At 39.0% G+C, this 18,930-nt stretch overlaps 1 protein-coding gene across 1 annotated transcript in view; it reads right to left on the bottom strand.

Annotated features, from left to right (window-relative positions):
- The window catches only part of LOC148127971 (uncharacterized), a 47,286-nt gene extending 34,544 nt beyond the window's left edge, over positions 1 to 12,742 (bottom strand). The window contains exon 1 of the mRNA XM_087924894.1: positions 12,142 to 12,742. Coding sequence (XP_087781020.1) covers positions 12,142 to 12,742 — 601 coding nt within the window. The remainder of the gene's footprint in view (positions 1 to 12,141) is intronic.
- Between the last annotated feature and the right edge of the window lie 6,188 nt (positions 12,743 to 18,930).

Genomic DNA, 18,930 nt, shown 5'->3' with positions numbered 1-18,930 from the left:
ATAGAATTCAGTAGTATTCCTGATCTCTTTCGAATTATTCCTCCCAATACATCTTTGTCTGTGAAGACATGTCATAATCCTAATCCAGCATCAAATAAAGGTATTTTGCTATCTGACATTATTAAATGCTTATTACATCCAAGTAGTCCTCAACTTACAACTGTTTGCTTGGGCAACTATCTGAATCGTTGAGCACTTGGCAACCAGCTCAAATTGTGACCATTTGCAGCACCCCATAGTCACTTGACTGCATTTCAGAATGGTTTTGTCAAAAATCGGCACTTACTTCGTTTTTTGCAAGAGTGGCCCATAGCAAACCATTGGTTCACTTAGCCAAGGCATGTATTTAACAACTGCTGCAAAAAGAGCTCATAAAATTGTGGGTGACTTGCTTTACAAGCATCATGACTTACAACCAGGCTGGGAAGGCTCCATTACAGTAGTAAGTTCAGGACTACAATACTTTTATAGCTGAACAAACAAACGTTAGTCCTGCAGCCATCTATGGCATTTTTATCAGAGGTTGAAGAGAGCTGTAAAGGAATGAAGAGTGCTGGAAGAGAATAAGGAACCTTAAAGATTGTTTCCCATCCTGTTCTTTCAATATTAGAATAATTCCTCTAAATGCCACTCTGGATCCAACCTATTGTAAACCATTGCTTTGTTTCTGAGATCACAAAACCAAAATTTTGGAAGGCCTTCTACATTGGCCTCGATATAAGTGCAGTTTGTACTGCAAAGGATACAGCAGAACAGGACCATGACATCCTTGTTAGCCTAAGGAAGAACAGTGATATTCTGGCCAACCATTCCTGTGATGATATCATTCCTGCCAACAGTGAGAACTGATCAGAAAAATGTGTACCTCAGGAGCCATCTCAAAAAAACCACAGTTGAAAGAGTGCACGATCAGACTTAGTGTGAGTTACCAAACCTGGACTACAAAAATCTGAGCAACTATTACAAGACAGTGTTGAGATCCAGAACGCCTTCTGGCTGTCCAGTGGCTGCTTATGTTTTGCAGATTTAGTAGATCATGTTGACTCACATCTGATCATAAAGACATTCATCTTTCTTTAAATTACTAAGCAAGACATAATCATTACTGATCTTTAGTGTTTTCCCAATCTTTGGTCCTCGAGATATGTTGTAATAGCAACTTCTCTTATGCCAACTATCGGACTGGATAGTTTAAAAAAAATTATTGAAACATGTTACAGGGACTAGACTGAGGAGGGCTACTGTTATTCGCCCCACAAGCACCAATCTAGTTGGTGTTCAAGGCCAGCCAATGCAGCTGCTAAGACAGGACAATGTTTGTTACCATATGCCAAAATCATTTCTCCCATTTGACTGCAAGGTTTGCCAAGTGCTATTTCTATCTAATAGCTTAAGTATTAATGTTATTTTTTTTAAAAAAAGGATGATTTTTGTATGTTTTAATCATCTTTTATTAATATAAAGGTTATTGACAGCTGCTGGTTGGGATTTCTTATATCATTGCCAGCCATAAAGCTTTACATTTTTAGGAAGCATATACTAAAAATGCAGGGTATAATTTACCCTCAAGGAAAACATTTGTTGCTGCATAAACAACATCATTCCAAACCCAGCAACCTTCCTTTTCATTTTCCCAGATGCCAACAAGAACTCAAACTGGGAATATTTATAATTCACAATTAGGACTGCATATCTTCCAAATTAAATGATAGAAAACTTTAATGAGATTGATTTAATAATGTTCAGTGTTTCTGTCACAGCCCCAGGGCAAAGCTCCAAGACAAAGGCGCATCAGGCGTTGTGTCCACAGATTCAGCAATTGCAGCCATCACTGATTTCTTTGTCACCACTGATGCCTGACAGGTCCTTCTTGGGTCAGCACCAATGCCCTTTTGGCACTTAACGGTGCCATGAGCAGAGAAGACCACCAGGGTCTGGGACTCCTGCGCCTTATCAGTTAACACCTTGTATGTGGCAAGCCACTGGTGTTTCAAGCAAAGCTTATTGTTGATCACCATTGATCAAGGAAAGCTTCAGCTGTGCTCCCTCAGCCGCTAAGGATTTAAACCATGCAGGACAGCCTTCCGTTGCTGAACGCAACCAGCATCTAGGATCCTTGCTCCTGACTTCTGCTACTTTCTTGACCTCAGCATGTTATTGACCAAGTCTCTTGGCTCTTCTTTCAGCACTTTCAAGGCTTTGTGTGTTTTAGGATGATGGAGTATCCGGCCTGGCTTTACTTCTCCTCTTTAGCCATCAATGCTCTTACTTCTCCTTTCCTGACTCTGCTCCTGTTTTTGTCTGCTCCTGCTTATTTGCATCCTGCTCTTCTGCTTTCTCTCCCTCACTTTCGGCTCCAGCCAAGAATTTTCCCACTACATCTGTAAGCCTGGCAGGAGCGAGGTACACAACAACCAGCTGTGTACACCACTGGCACCAACACTCTCCTTGCAACTCTCCCTGGCTCCCCTGCTGCTACATCTTCCAAAGCCCTTCCTTGAGGGGGTGGGGTGGGGTGCTTCATCTCTAGCACCTCTGTTAGCCTTGCCTGCACTTGCCTTGAATCTTGCATGCCTATTGCATGATATTTGTCCCTTCCATTGGAGCCAGGGCACAAGGCGACACACATAGAGGCCGCAGCCTCTGGAGTCTGTGAGAATGGGAAATGCTTTCCCGCTCTTTTCGGAGGCTCCAGGGCCACACAACAGCATTCTCTGAAGTTTCCAGGCCTCATGTGACCTGGAGAATTTTTTTTTCTGAGAGACATTTTTTTTTTCTGAGAGACAAAAACAGATTGAAAAATATTTACAATGTATAACTTGGTTATTTATTAAATTTACCTGCCATCCATCTCTCTAGCCAAAGTGACTCCTTGTTATGATTTGTTTCTCTTTTGGCCCAGTGTACCTCAGTCACATAACTAAAGGACAACGATCAGCAGGCCAGGGGAATTTAATTAAAATTCAAAACTCACTGGGTGGTACAGAAGCAAGTTTTAGATTACGGTTTTTGTGGTCCCTTACCCCTGACCTGAAATGATGGAAGATTGGTCCTATATATCTGATAATATCTGACTTGCTATCCTCAAGTTAATTGATGGCATGTCAGTTTGCATGATTGTTATAAGATTGCAGTATCACATATTACTGCAGCTACTCAGATAAAAAAAATATACTTTAAGTATACTTAAAAGCTTATACTATTCTATTCTCCACTGAAATTAAGCTAGTACATTCTTAGAATAGAGAATTATTTTTATTGCTATCCAGTCTACAGGAAAATGCATGAACACAATGTTATTATCTAATACATTATTCCTTCTTAATGTACAATAGCTATCAATACAGTAGGCATCCACATGTCTTATAATCTACAAATATCAGAAATCCAAAATGTGTTTTGGTTTAAAACATATTTACAAAGGCAACAAAATATTACTTTCAGGATATTTCATCCAATGTTCCCACTTAGAGTTTTGTTTACATTTATTTTACCCTTTGTCTTTTTTCTAAGATTTCAGGGCAAAGCAGAAACCAATAAAACTAATTAAAAATTGATTTACAATAAATTAAAATGCATAGGTATTGATATGGTTGTGTGATTTGTAGGACAGGAATAGCCTCACAATAAGGTTAATAGTCAACCCTGGTATTTCATAAGTGTATACACAAATTTCAGTCCACTTTGTATTTTTCCCAGCAAAACTAATTATGTTCATGCAGATGTACAGGGAAACAGACAACAGAACCTCCAAATAAGTCATGTGAGCCTGGGAAAAGGAGAGGGTTAATTTACTGATCAGAACAGCAGTGCTTTGAATGTCCTCCCACATATTGCCAAGAACTTCTGACAAAAGACTGGGGCCTCCTTATTAGCTACATGAGATTCATTTTGAAAGTACTGTTGCCCAGAATGTCATGCGTGACATTAGAACTGTTTTTATTGAGTATTTATAAAAAGAGCTAAAGCTATTGAGGGATTTAAATTGGCAGGCACCGATGATGTTGTGGTTAATGATGATGATAAGATTGTGGTCAGATTTTACCAGCATCTGATAAAATTATCAGGAGAAAGATTTATATTGAAAAGTTTTCTGGCTTTTTAGTCATTAACATAGGGCATCTGAAGAGGAGAAGTCTAAACATGGTATTTGCAAGGAGTATCTGTGTGCTCCCAGTTGTCAACTGATACATTTTTCACAGAGGTGGTATTCAGCAAGTTCTGACCAGTTCTGGAGAACCGGTAGCGGAAATTTTGAGTAGTTCAGAGAATCAGCGGTAACCTTCCCCCAGGAGTGGAGAGGGAATGGAGAGTTTACAGTATCCTTCCCCTGCCATGCCCACCAAGCTACGCCCACAGAACCGGTAGTAAAAAATGTTGAATCCCACCACGGATTTTTCAAACTTCCTTTATGTCCAAATCTCATTTATCACCATTTTTTTTTCTTCCTGTTTACTTGCAGACATCAAGCAAGCAAGTCTGGCACTTCAGTTAAGCCAGACAAAAAGAACACACGGTGTATTTTACCTGTACCTAAGAAATTTAAAACAAAAACAAAGCTACACATATGAATTAATATAAAAACACAAATCTACTTTGGAAGCTACTTGTGGATGCCGCTTTATGGATGTGTGAAAATCATAAGAGATCAGTACTGAATTTCTGTGCAGGATTTTGCCCTTTTAATGGGGTTTGGGTCAGCAGTGGGACCCTACCTGTTCCACTAACGGTTCGGTGATTGTGCGGGCACCTAACGTGCATGCACCTAACACACACGTGCAGCTTTCCACACACCAGCTGAGGCCTGCAGCGCCAATCAGCTGAAAGGATAAAGAAGAGAAAAGCACAGGGGCAGGTGGGAGGGCCAATTCTGTGCTTTTCTTTCCTTTCTCCTCTCAGCTGATCGTTGGAGGCTTTTTCTTACTACCCGTTCCACTGAACCAGTAGCATACCACCACTGGTTTGGGTCATGGCACTTCCCATTTCCCCATCTTCTGCCTCAAAAAACAACAAAAGCAAAATGCCACCAATGAGTTGAAAAGAGACTGGCTCTTTCTGTCATCCTGGGAATGGAGTGGATGGAAACGTGTACAACTTCATCAAGGTCAGAACACAGGATTTAAATCACGTAAATGAGAAGTGGTCCAATTTTTTTTTGCAAAATGGCAGTTTATGGGATTGTAAATCTGTACTGGTCTTAAACCTATTGTTATGATTCATTAATGTCTGTTTCACCTGGCAGCAGCTCTGGGCCTCTATATGGCAGCCCTTCCAGCTCCACTACCCCACAATTTTAACTAAACAAGGAATCTTGAAATGCCTCTATAAAAAGCATGTGGCTCTGCATACGCATTTCACTTCCCCGCTCTTCTCTCAATATGTCCCTTTGTTAAAGCAGTCAGTGTAATGAAGCAACTGAAATGACATTCTCCTTCAACAAAAACAATGACAAGGGCAGCCTCTCTCCCACAAAGTCCATTCACACCTCTAAATTTCAGATTGTAGCCTATGAAGACGAATTAGCCCCATCTTCACCCAAATGAGGAATCCTGCCAGGTTTTCACTCCCTCAAACTTAGTTTTTTTTTTTCTGGAGTCTTCATTATAATTAACACACTTAAAAATATTGTAGGAGAACTCTTTTTAGCCAAAAATCAGAAGTAGTACAGGGCCATTTCCCCCCCACCCGCCAAACTCACACCTTTTATTAAAAGGCATACACTTTCTCATGAATGTTTGCATCTTTTAATAAAGTGTGTTAGTCCATGAAGGTGCTACCAGAAACCTTCTGACATTTGAAAAGTGTGATTCACAGTCCTCCAATTCACTGTTCTTCTGAGATACCTGCGACCCTGAAACCAAAGGATACCATGTCAGATCAGGACAGAAGAGGCTATGCCATCAAGTTCTGTAGCAGAAACTTCTTTGCCCCCTGAGTCACTAGAAATATAATAATATAAGTACAAGATGATCGAGCTACTTTGGCCACAAGGGGCATATTGGCTTATTCCAAAATGATGTGCTCTATTATACTCAACAGATAGGAGACAGCAAAATGTCCAGCAGTTCCATGAGCAGAACTCCTAACTCCCAGTAAATATTTGTTAATTTTGGAAAAGTTGCAACTTTTAAACACTTCATAGAATGTTAGAGTTGGGGTTGAAGTTGGTACTTGGGGCCATAGAAGAATTCACACGATCACAAAAAGTTGCTGATCTTTGGACTGAAGTGACTAGAAAATCCTAAAGTTATTCTCATATGATGTTTCAAATATGATCTGGTATCTACAGCAGGAGAATAACAGCTAGTAATGCTGCTGTAACCATTCCAGAAAGTGTACCTCAATTCAACGCAAGTTCTTTTTCGTCTCTTGACATGGAGAGTAGGAGAAAGTCTATGTCCCCTTCTGGACTGTCTACTGTACTGACTTGAGTGCAAAAAGAAGCTGGAAAATCTCTTAATACTTTTTCAGGAATCCATGTGACAATCAAATCAAAGCTGTAGTGTCCTCATCCTTATCTGCTGCCCAAAAGGCAGGAACAGGCTTTAACTAGTATTAGTACTAGTCTTCTACCTAGTACTAGTCTTCTACCCACAATGCAGCAAATGAAGCAGTAATGCCCAAGGCTGGTTAGCCATTTAGAAATTCAGCATTCAAAAGGTCTAGCTTTAAGTAGCCATTGCTACCCTTTAACATGTAGTAACTGTTTAATAATCATTTATGTAAGAGTCACATATCTCTTCTAGAATGTCACAGTTCTTTTACTCACTGACCCTACAACTGAGGAAATAATTCTTAGAAAAGGTGGTTTATGCCCCATCTGAATTTCTTTTTAAAAACTCATATCAATCAATGCCTAAAACTCAAAACTCAGTCATATTGGAGTCAAAAATCTTGATTGCAGACACTTTTCTTTCTCCCTTTTCCCACACGGTTTTATAGATAACATTACATACGATGGAAGCACATATTAATTTGGTCCCACTTCAAAATCTCAAAGCATAGTTCTTTAAAGATAATAAAATAACAAATAAAACCCTTGCTAATTCAGAATCCCCAACAAACTGTAGCACGAGAAGTAGGATTTATAACATGTCTGCTTAAAAACAGGAGCCTCGTGCAAGTCAGCAGTTTTTTATGGTAAAGTTGATACTAATAAATCACCCTCAAGAATTGAGAGCCATAGGAGTCCGGTTTGAGCTTCTTCAGCGACAGACCAAAATCTGTGATCGTGCACAGTTTCGATCTGTGCTTGCCGCTGGAGCACCCCGAGCAGGCCATAGAGGTGGTGAAGAAGGGGGAGACCGCCAGCAGGGTTGAAGAGAGTCGCATCTCTCCTCCCCAGTTGACCATTACTCCCTTTCCCGAAGGCAGTTGCAGCGGTGATCAGAAATGGCCACCTCAAAGAAGAACTCGGCCGGAAAAGAATGTGCAGGGGGAAGATAAGAAGAGAAAGTTTTGGCTGACCGGGTCGAACTAGAAAAACAACAATATAAGGTACCCTGGAATTTGAATTATAAAGAACAACATTGTTCCCAAAGAAGACTTTGAAGCAGTGAATGAGAGAGGAAAGGGAAAGGATTTGTTTTTTTTTCTTTTCTTCCCTATTTTGACAACTAGGAGATTTAAGCAAGAAACCGGCAAAGATCCACTTTGACATTAACAGGTATTTAAACTGAAAATAAAATGTCCAAGGGATAATAAAGATTTCTGGATTCTCAAAAACTTTTAAAAGAAGGAAAAAAAAAACCAAAAGTGTAGGATCTGGAAAAATGGAGGAGACCACCGGGAAGCGAAAGGAATTAACAGTGAAACTTTAACAAGATTCCTAAAAGATACATTTTAACTGAAACTTTGTAACAAGATAAGAGAACCCCAGGAAGAGAAAGTGGAAAAAAGAAGCAAGAAGAAACAGCTTTGGGTTATTTGGATAACTTGGTGATTTTTGGTTATTGGATCTAAAGGACTAACATTAATCAGGTGGTTGTTTAAAAGTTTTTAAAATAATATAACTCTTGGAAGAATTGAGAATTGAACGTAAAAAACAGAAAGAAGATGCACAAGAAGAGGTTCTTTTGGCTTCGTATTTCAATTTTTAGAAATGGAGATCCTGAACTATGAGAAACAACAAGAAATGCCTGTAGAACAAGAAGGGTGGGACAAAGAAGAAGCCATCTTCAATGACCAAGTATTTCTATGTGGGGAAAAGAAAGGAAAGGGGGGAAAGACAGTTAAAAATTTAAGATCTGAAAAAACAACCCCCCAAAAGAATAGTTTGAAAAGTAATTATAACATTAGGAAGAAACAGAAGAGAGGATTACAGAAGAGAGAATTAGAATTAGAGAGAGACGGGGTCAAAAAGGGAAGGGAGAAGAAGAGGGAGAAGAGGGAAAGGAAAAGAAATTATAAAGGACAGAAACAGGACATAGAGAAACAGGGGAAACATACAAGACACAGAGATAATGGGTGAAAACTTAATTGAAAGGAGGATTCTGCAAGGGTACATAAGATAGCACTGTTATATTAGAAATAGAAATGAACTTTGAAAATTTGAAACATGTGATTAAAATGATATATAAAATACTCATTGTAATGGAATGGAATGTTTAATAAATAAATGAAATAAAGAGAATGAGAGAATGAAATTAGGAAAGGAGGGGAACATTTTAATTATTATCAATGTGTTATAAAAATTTAAGTGAAGAGGAATATGAAAGAAACATGAAAAAATTATGGAAATATTATAAGTGTTCCTAGAAGTATGATATCCTATTGAAAAGAAATGTTAAAGATGTCAAAGATTATAAGTAACATTAATGATAGAACTGAATTGGAAAAAAATAAGTATTTTATTTATTATTGTTATATATATATTTTCTCTTTAAAAGAACTTAGTGCGTATTTTAAGAATGTACCAAGCAGAATTCAACTGGAAGTTATGTGTTATATTGAATTGTAAAGGCATAAATTGAAGTTTAAATAAGAGTTGAATGGATAAAAATTAAAAGATACTCAGGTGTTATACTCCAATTAGTAACTACAGTGAACAATTTTGTTTAATGAGAAAAGAAAATATGAAATTGAAACAGGACAGACAAAAGTATAAATATGATGACTAGAAAGGTATTGAAACTTAGAAAAAGATATATACAGTATAATTGAATTTAGAAGGGAATGAGATAATTAAAGCAAAAAATTATTGAGAAAATGTTAAAATAGTAATAAGATATGGAATGGAACACAAAGATGAATATGAAATTGAATTTGTGTCTGTATGGAGAAGTGATAACCCGGGACCATGTTATTCTCAAAAAAAGAAATTTTACTTGTATTATGTTTTGTGAAAACCCAAATAAAAATTTTATATATATAAAAAAAAAGAATTGAGAGCCATGGCAGGCTGAAGAAGCAAGAAAATTCAGTCTATCCTAAAGAAACATGGAAAACAGCTCTTGGAGAATATTCCCCTTGGCAATTTATAACATTTCCAACCTATCACTGTGGTAATACATTGCACTAATGTAGATAAGGTTTATATCATTACAGCAGCTGAGAAATGTTATAAATTGCTAATGTGAAAGTCTTAACTATCTTTAGAAAACATGATTGATTAATCATCAGGGCTGCTGCTTATATTTATTTATTTTGTAGATTTCCCCCCATGTTCTTTAATTATTTTATATTTTTAGAATTGTAAGCTACCCATTTGAGTTAGGCAGCTATAAAATTGAATGGATGAATGGGTGAAGGAAGGAAGGAAGGAATTGAATTGAATTGAATTAGACTGGGTAGATTCCAATCCAACTTTGATATTTGTCCCCAAACTGGTCAATCCAGATGCAATGTTTCATCAAGTTGTCTTTGGCTATTTTGAGGTAAAAGGACATTTCTGTAAAAATACGCTATTAGTCCATATGAACCGAGTTCCCAAATCTCTAAATACTATAGTAAAAAAACACAGGAAAAAGCAGAGAGTAATATCAAACTGTGAAATTAATTATATTTATTTTTTTATTTATTAGCAATTCATGTTTTTTTTAAATATATGGATTTCTGTTTATTAACCCTCCTGGTAATTATTAACCCTCCTGGTAAGGAAAACGAATCTCCACTCACAGACTTTCTTGGTAGAACTGCTGTTTCTGTAGTAGCTGGACTTTTAGTACACTATGACTTAAAAATGAAACCATTGAAAAATAAATGCAGGTAGGGGAGGAGAGAGCTCATCAGACTGAGTCTACTTCACATATACTTGAAATTCATGTTTGTATATAGATGCATGGAGCAAAGCAATAACTTTCCAACAGATCCATAATGTATTTTTAATATCATCCCAAAATTATTATTCCAAAGACTGCAAATAAAATTAACAAACCTGCCAGTGGTTTTCCCTCAGTTTTAATGTTCCAAATGATAGCAAGTCATTCTGAAACAAAATCTTGAGCAGATGTCTACTAATTAGCTGCAATACATATTTTAGAAACCACCAGTATATGTGTAGTGATGTTAATGGCAGCATTATTGATTCTGAAATAGTATAACAATCCACTTTTAGTGTCTTGCTGTGCTAAATACAGTACTCACTTATTAATTAGATTTCAAATCATTATCTGAAAGTGTTGCATTACTGGACAGGCCTCAAATGCACATAAATGATTCATCCAGATGGGAAGGTTATTTATTTTCCAACCACAGAATGTATTTGTTAATTATAGAAACGCCAATTATTAGTTATGGTAGAATAAAGTCACAAATCTATAAGATCAGAGTGTACAACTTGCAAAAATATTGCTTCTAAATATATACAGTTGTTTGATATAGTTATTACGGTTCAGGTCTCCCCAAAGGAATTCAAGTTTACTAGGAAATTTTGGCCCAGTCTTTTCTCTCAGCTTAACCTATTCATGGGGTCATTGTTGTGGGGGAAATATATATCTTGCCTGGAGCTTGTGGGAGGAGAGGCAGAATATAAATCTAACACATAAATAATTGGATATTTTGGTAGCCATCAAGTACTGGCTTGTATAGAAAAATAAACATTTTCAAAACTGAAAACCTGGTTTAGCAATAAACAAGGCTCATTCAGGAAATTCTATTTTAGATATACAATTTTCCAAAAATCATCATGCCTGAATACATTTTTAATTAATTACTGTAATCTGTAGAATGCAGAGGAACAAAGTACAAAAATAATGTACACCTAATGTAGGAGAACTATAATTCTCTACAAGTTATCAGACCCTGTTCCAATTATCACAGCTAACAATAGCATTTTATAATAATATTAATTGTAATAATAATGACAATTATATGTTTTAATTGGCTTCCAGAGGAGGAAGGGGTTTGGAAATTATACTATGCTACAACAGTAGAAAGTAAGCCTGATTTTTCATTTGCGGGGAAGGGCCTAGTATACCTATTGCATATTGTTAGATCGCGGGAAAAGAGACGCAAGACCAGGGTGACTGTTCAGCTCTTTATTTAGTATATAGATCTGTGCTGGACCTGCGAGCCGCGGCAGCCCTTCATATAGGGATTTGCCAGCGGCTCGCCAGGTGGCTGCCTTGTCCAGTAGCCTATGAAGTGGTTCCGCCGTTGTTGCTTTCTGGGGCAGAAAAACATTGTAAAAGTTAATCAGTCCTAGGAAAACCTATAATTCTGCTTTATTTTGTGTTCTTGGGCCTTTCTTGATAGCTTTAATCTTTTTCTCTGTTGGGTGGATTCCATTTTTGTCGACCAGGTACCCCAGGAACTCTACTTTTTCAGTGCATAGTTGGCACTTTTCCTTTTTCACTTTAAGTCCTGTGTCTTTGAATTTTTTTAGGACTTCCCTTAGGCGGCTCCCCAATTTGCTTTTATTTTTCGCTGACAGCAAGACGTCATCGAAGTACGGCACCATCCCTTTTATTCCCTGCAATAGTCGTTCCATTAAACTCTGGAACACCCCTGGTGCCACGCTGACTGCAAATTGGAGTCTCTTGCAGTGAAACGCTCCCCGGTGGGTCACAATGGTTTGTGCCTCTGCAGTCTCGGCGTTGACTGGCAGCTGCTGGTATGCCTGCACCAGGTCGAGCTTTGCAAAGACTTTTCCTCCACCCAGCAAGTGTAGGAGGTGCTGTACTACCGGGACAGGGTACGCACTCTGCTGCAGAGCGTGATTGAGGGTGGCCTTGTAGTCACCGCAGATTCTCACGGACCCATCTGGTTTAACTGGGGTGACTATTGGGGTTTCCCACCGGACATGATCGATTGGCTCTAGGACCCCCTGCGCGATGAGCTTGTCTAATTGCTCATCAATTTTAGGTTTGAGGGCAAATGGGACTCGCCTCGGTTTTAGGCAGATTGGGGCAAAATTGGGGTTTATATTAAATGATATTGGGGACCCCTGGTACTTGCCTAAACATCCATCAAAGACCTCCTGGAAGTCCTTCATGAGTTCTTCCTCTTGGTCTGCTTCCTCAGTGCGGTGAATGCCCGTCACCTCGATCCCCAATGGCGCGAACCACTCCAGTCCCAGCAGGCTCGGGCGGTCTCTGTCCACGATGGTGAGGGGCAGTATTTTTTTCTGCCCCTTAAATGTGATGTGGAAATGTCCAATCCCTACCACGGGGATCCGGTTCCCCTGGTAGTCCTTAAGAGTCAGTTTCTGATTTTCCAGCTCTTGTTTGCGGATGCTGGGCACTAACCGTTTAATTATGTTCCACGACACCATGGAGAGGTAGGATCTGGAGTTTACCTCCATGTCACACTGTCACCCTTCGATGCCGACCAGCACGCGTACCTTTCGGGCGTCCGAGGTGTGGAGTGCCTGATGGTGACTGTTTGGTGTGTTTCCTCTCTGCGCCGGGTTTCGCCGAGTCACTTGCTTCGCCCGTCGTGGCTCCAACAGCTCTCTGTGGGCTTGTCCTGGTTTCTGGGGGGAGTGTTGACGCATCGCCTGGGGCTGTAGCTCCGTTGCAGCAAACCTTGGCAATGTGCCCCCGCTTTTCGCAGTGCAGGCAAATGGCATCCAGGAACCGGCACTCTGAGCGAGGGTGGTCTCCTCCGCATCCGGCGCATTGAAATCCCGACTTACGACCTCTCCGCTCCCGGCGATCTCGTTCAGACTGCAGGCGGTGGATCTCAGCCTCCTCGTCATCGGTCTCGGGGGTGGACTCGATGTCCTCATGGTGTGTTGTCATGGCTTGGTGGCTTGCTTCCGGTCTTTTTTCTGAGGATGAGTCTGACCATTGGCATCCTTTAGATTATTGCTTTCAAGGAACATGAGGAACCGATCAATGTATGATTCCCAGTCCTCGGCTGCCTGGTCGTAGGGTGCGTGTGGTGCATTGCTGGGGGCCATCGTGTCAGTCATTCAGCTCCGTGTGCCATGTGCTCGACTGGTCTCTTGTCTCAGTATTTCATCCTCATCGCCAGTGTTAGATCGCGGGAAAAGAGACTCGAGACCAGGGTGATTGTTCAGCTCTTTATTTAGTATATAGATCTGTGCTGGACCTGCGAGCCGTGGCAGCCCTTCATATAGGGATTTGCCGGTGGCTTGCAACCAATGACAGCTCTTTGAATCTCCCGCAATCAGCGCGGCCAATCGCGGTTGATTCCTTACGGGCCAATCACTGCTGTTCTTTCCGCCAATCACAGAGCAGTCCGTTTGGACCAATCAGATGAGGGTATTCCAAGAATGCTAATATGGAACACATATTGCTTTGGTAAATAACCCTGACATTACATGCAATGCTACTGAACTTTGGTGTTTTGCAATCAGTTTCAGAATGCGACCTAAGAGTGGCTAAGAAGCTGTAAAACGGGGGTGAAAGTAAGCTTAATGGCTGCCCATGGTTTAATTAGCACATAGGTAGTAGGAAAAAAAAAGGGACAAACTTTAAAAGGAGAATGTTGTTATTACTTGGTCTTCAAGTTGCCATTACTCCCAACTCCCATTAGCCTCAAATTATTTGTTCCGGTGGTCTGAACTGAGGCTGAAGGGAATGGAGAATTAGCAACAATACAAAGGCATCAGGCTCTCTTTTCTTAAATTCTAATGGTGAAAACTTTGAATATTTATGATGTGCCAGAAGATTCAGGTATTAATTTTGCCCACCTGAAAATTTGGGTTTGGCACAGAATTCGTTTGCATGTGAATCACAAGCTTGGCCCTAAGAAAACAGGAAAGAGATATAGCCTAAGTGGAGAATGCATTCTTTTTGGACAAGAAAATCAGAATTTACCCCAGCTGTTTGGAAAACAAAGTAGGCAATTTCCTCAGAGCATGATGGTGAGAACAACTGGGCTTCTGATTGCAAATTCTGGCTGTTGTTGGTTTGAAACAACTAACCATTTTCAATAAACATACCTTAGCACAAAGTGACTAACGAAGCACTATTTTGATCAGTTCACATTAGGAAAAGGAGATACGAATGGTAATACAAGAGAGCTTAAGTTTGTTTAACAGTAAAATCTCTCTCTTTAGAAAAACTTGGAACACCAAAGATATCCCTGAGTGCACCTACCCGTTTACCCAATCTCCCAACATTTCCTGGTTCCCATTTTAGAAAGGATAAAGCAACACATCATCATGTGCAAAAACAAAGCATCATGCAGAATTGAAGAATGAGCACGTCTATTACAGAGCCACCCATTAAAAAAACAAGAAAAAGAGAGAGATCTGAACTGATTGGAAGGTTTCCAATCACACAGAAATGATTAAACTGCCTCTCTCCAGTGGTTCAGCTTGAGAATGTCTTCGGAGAGATAGACATATCTGAGGTAAAAGATTTAAAATAAATAAATAAATATTATATTTCTGTGGACCAGGTTATTATTATCTTCCTTCAAAAACAAAGAATTCCAACAATAGCTATTTTTTCCAACTAGCTTTCAATAACTCCCCATATTGCTAATAATATTTCCCCATACATCAAAGGAAGTCCATGTTGCACTGTTTTCACTGATGACCGTCATCACCAGATAAAGGACCTAGCAATAGCGATACTAGCTACTTCTCCAACCTCTGGTTTTATATTTTTAAAGACAAGATGAAGGTAAAAGTTTTGCTCAGACCTCAGAAGATGTGCCACAATGAGGCTAAAATAAAGCAATTATTTTTCAAGATCAAGAAACCCATTCCATGAAGACTTTGTCTTTGTAATTTACCCACCTACCCAAGTGAGGAAATGCCACATTTTCTCTCAAAAACCTCTGTTCATAAAGTATACATATCAGCCCCACTGTTCCTGAAGCAAAATCACACCAATAAAATGCTTGTAGTTGGATAGGGCGGGAAAATTTCTAAAATAACAGCAGTTCCCTAATTGTTTTGGGGAAGCCAATACTCTGTCTTTTTTTATATTATCCTTGTTATTAGTTTATAATATAAAATACAAACATACAAAAGCAAATAATAGGAAGAAAAGGGAAGGGAAAAGAGAAAGAAAAGAAAGAGAAGGTGTTGACTTCAGAATCCCTTTGGTGCAGTAGAATACATTTACATTTTTTATATTTTATTTGATTTGTCAATCGCTTACAAGATACAGGTATAAGAATAAATATAGTTTTGAATTCATGAGATAGATACGTATAAGAAAAAAAAAAAACAATAGGACAGGGATGGTAGGCACAATTGGTGCACTTATGCACGCCCCCTACAGACCTCTTAGGAAAGGGGTGAGGTCAATAGTAGACAGTCTAAGGTTAAAGTTTTGGGGGTTTGGGGAAGAAACCAGAGAGTCAGGTAGAGTATTCCAGACATTGATCACTCTGTTGCTGAAGTCGTATTTCCTGCAATCAAGTTTGGTGTGGTTAACCTTGAGTTTGTATCTATTGTGTGCTCTTGTATTGTTATGATTGAAGCTGAAGTATTCATTTGCGGGTAAGACATTGCAATGTATGATTTTATATACTATATTTAGATCGGACCAGAGGCAGCATAGTTCTACGTTTTCTAGGTCTAGAACTTCAACTTTTTACTTTTACATGACAATATAAACTAGCCATTTCTATAACAACTAATCTAGCTAACCGGTAAAACTCAAAATCAATGTTTCCTTTTTTCCCCCACCTCAAGCACAAAGTCCAGAAGTGGTTTCCAAGTAGAAAAAATAATAATTGTGTTTTTTTCTTTAATCAAAGCAGTCGTTCAGCCATCTCTGCTAACTCCATCAACTTTTGCACCCATTCATGCATTGTGGGAATTGAAGGGTCCTTCCATTTTTGTGCATGAAGTAGTCTCGGGAAGCCAATTCTCATTGACAATAAATATATAACATATATAAAAGCCATTATATAGATCTGTTCTTGGGACAAGTGGGAAAGAGGAAGTCAAAAGGCAGACTAAAAGTGAAAAAAGCAGCACAGAGAATAGAAACTAGTGTAAGAGGGAGTTTTGAGGCTATCCTGGGTATATCCAACTGTCTTGGCCATGGTGGCAACTTCTTCATCATCCCACATCTGGTACTGAAGCAGTTCCAGATTCTGCCTCAACATTAATCATCAATATGAGGAAACAAGGCAGGGCTCTCCACTCCAAGAACCTCTTACAATTAACACTACTCTGTGTGAGTGTGTGTGTGTGGAGGGAAATAATTCCAGAATAAGCAGTCCTATTTAGCAACATGGAAATATAGCTTGACCTAGTTTGCCATTCCTTGTGCTAAGAATTATTATTGATATCGGTGTCAACTTTTGACCCAGAGTGATTATGTCTGGAAATAAATGCCAGTACAATGGTCTGTGAGTTGAGTAATAGAGGCACCAAAGTGTTTCCTTCCTCGTTGCTTAATGGTGTGTTGCTAATATTCAGAACTCTAGAAAGAAACAATGTGTCTCAAAGTGCAGGAAAGCAAGTTTCTTCTTTGAACATATGAAGTGGTTGTATGAACCACACCATTGGTGCCAATGTAGCTTTGATCGGCAAGTCAAAGCTCTTCAGATAGAACCTGCAATCAGAAGCAAGCGAGTAATGCTCCATCAAGTGCTAAACATCTGCAAGAAAGTGGATCTTAGTAGGACAAGAGCTTTCAATCACCACATGGCTTAGCAGATGAAAAACAAATAAAACCAGGGGAGGCTGTGAGTTAAATTATGCGAAAATAAAGGAAATATTTCAACAGCTTCACCTCAAGAGTCCAATTTAAGTTTGTTTCTGGCTCCCAATTTCTCAGGGGTATGGAAACTTGCAACATGCACACAAACTTCCCTACATACCACTTTCAAATAAGGATCAACATTTGTTATCAGCTGTCATACCCATTTGAATAACTGCGAACATATAAGAGTGGGAAAACTACATAGATGTTTGTCATTTTTAGCACACTGTATGACATCACTGTAGAATATACAAAAGACAGTTTGATGTAGTGGTTAAGGCACCAGGCTAAAATCTAGAAGACTTTGAGTTCTACTCCTGTCTTAGGCAAACAAAAAACAAAAAATAGTTGGGTGACCTTGGGCCAGTCACTCTGTCTCAGCCCTAGGAAAGAAGCAGTGGCAAACCACATCAAAAAATCTTGCCAAGAAAAACACTGAGATTAGTCCAAACAGTTACTAGGTATCAAACATTCTTTTTCTAAACATATAGAGAGAGATGTGCATACACACAAACACATTCAAATATAAACACACATTTGTGTTGCAAAAGTCAGGTATCTTAAACTGGAAAGGCAGACAAGATAATTCAAAGAATACAAATTTGGCTTTTATGAATTTATTCAAAGCTCTGACAGTTTTTCTCAAGGACTAAAATCTGATTCAAGTCAGCAATATTCAAGACAACAACAACAATCCCCCAATAAGATTAGGAGGACAGTTTAAATTTTTGGTACAATTCGACTATCTTGGTAGCATCATAGATACAGATGGGGAAGGGAAGCAGATGTGAAATGCTGAATAGGCAAAGCAACTGTTGTCCTTCAAAACTCAATCTTCCATAAGTAATAGACGCAATCTACATAGACTTCTGTAAAGCCTTTGATTCAATGGTACACAACAAACTACTACTAAAACTAAAATCTTATGGTATCTCTGGACACCTGCATAACTGGATAGAAGCATTCCTGTCAACAGACAACAAATGGTCAAAATTGGGAGCGTCCTATCAAATTCTGTACCCGTCAACAGTGGTGTCCCCCAAAGCAGTGTTCTAGGACCAACTCTCTTCATACTTTACATAAATGACCTCTGTGATCATATCAAGAGCAACTGCGTTCTCTTCACTGATGATGTAAAGCTATTCAACACCACAAGCAAGACTGCTACCCTTCAAAAATACCTCGACTATGTATCAGAATGGTCAAACAAATGGCAACTTCAAATCTCAACAAATAAATGCTGTCTTACATATTGGCAAAAAAAATCAGAAAATAAAATACAAGCTGAATAGTCAAGACCTTGTTGATGATCCAAACTCTGTCAAGGACCTTGGAGAACTCATCTCCAATGATCTAAGTACTAGAGCCCACTGTAACCACATAGCCAAAAAGGCATTAAGAGTTGTTAACCTAATCCTACGTAGTGTTTTCTCTGGTAATATCGTATTACTAACTAGAGCATACAAAACATTTGCTAGACCAATACTCGAATACAGCTCATCAGTCTGGAACTCACATTATGTATCTGATACTAACACAGTTGAGAAAGTCCAGAAATATTTCACAAGAAGAGTTCTCCACCCCTCTACTCATTGCAGAATACCTTATGCCACCAGACTTGAAATTCTTGACCTAAAAAACCTAGAACTATGCCACCTTCGGTCTGATCTAAGTATAGCATGTAAAATCATACATTGTAAGTTCCTACCTGTCAATGAATACTTCAGCTTTAACCATAACACAAGAGCAAACAATAGATACAAACTCAAGGTTAACCGCACCAAACTTGATTGCAGGAAATACGACTTCAGCAATAGAGTGGTCAATGTCTGGAATACTCTACCTGACT

This window comes from Pseudonaja textilis, chromosome 1, assembly GCF_049901715.1.
Source record: "Pseudonaja textilis isolate UNSWEBS1 chromosome 1, rPseTex1.2, whole genome shotgun sequence".
NCBI classification, from domain to species: domain Eukaryota; kingdom Metazoa; phylum Chordata; class Lepidosauria; order Squamata; family Elapidae; genus Pseudonaja; species Pseudonaja textilis.
This window is presented reverse-complemented; position numbering and strand designations above follow the sequence as displayed.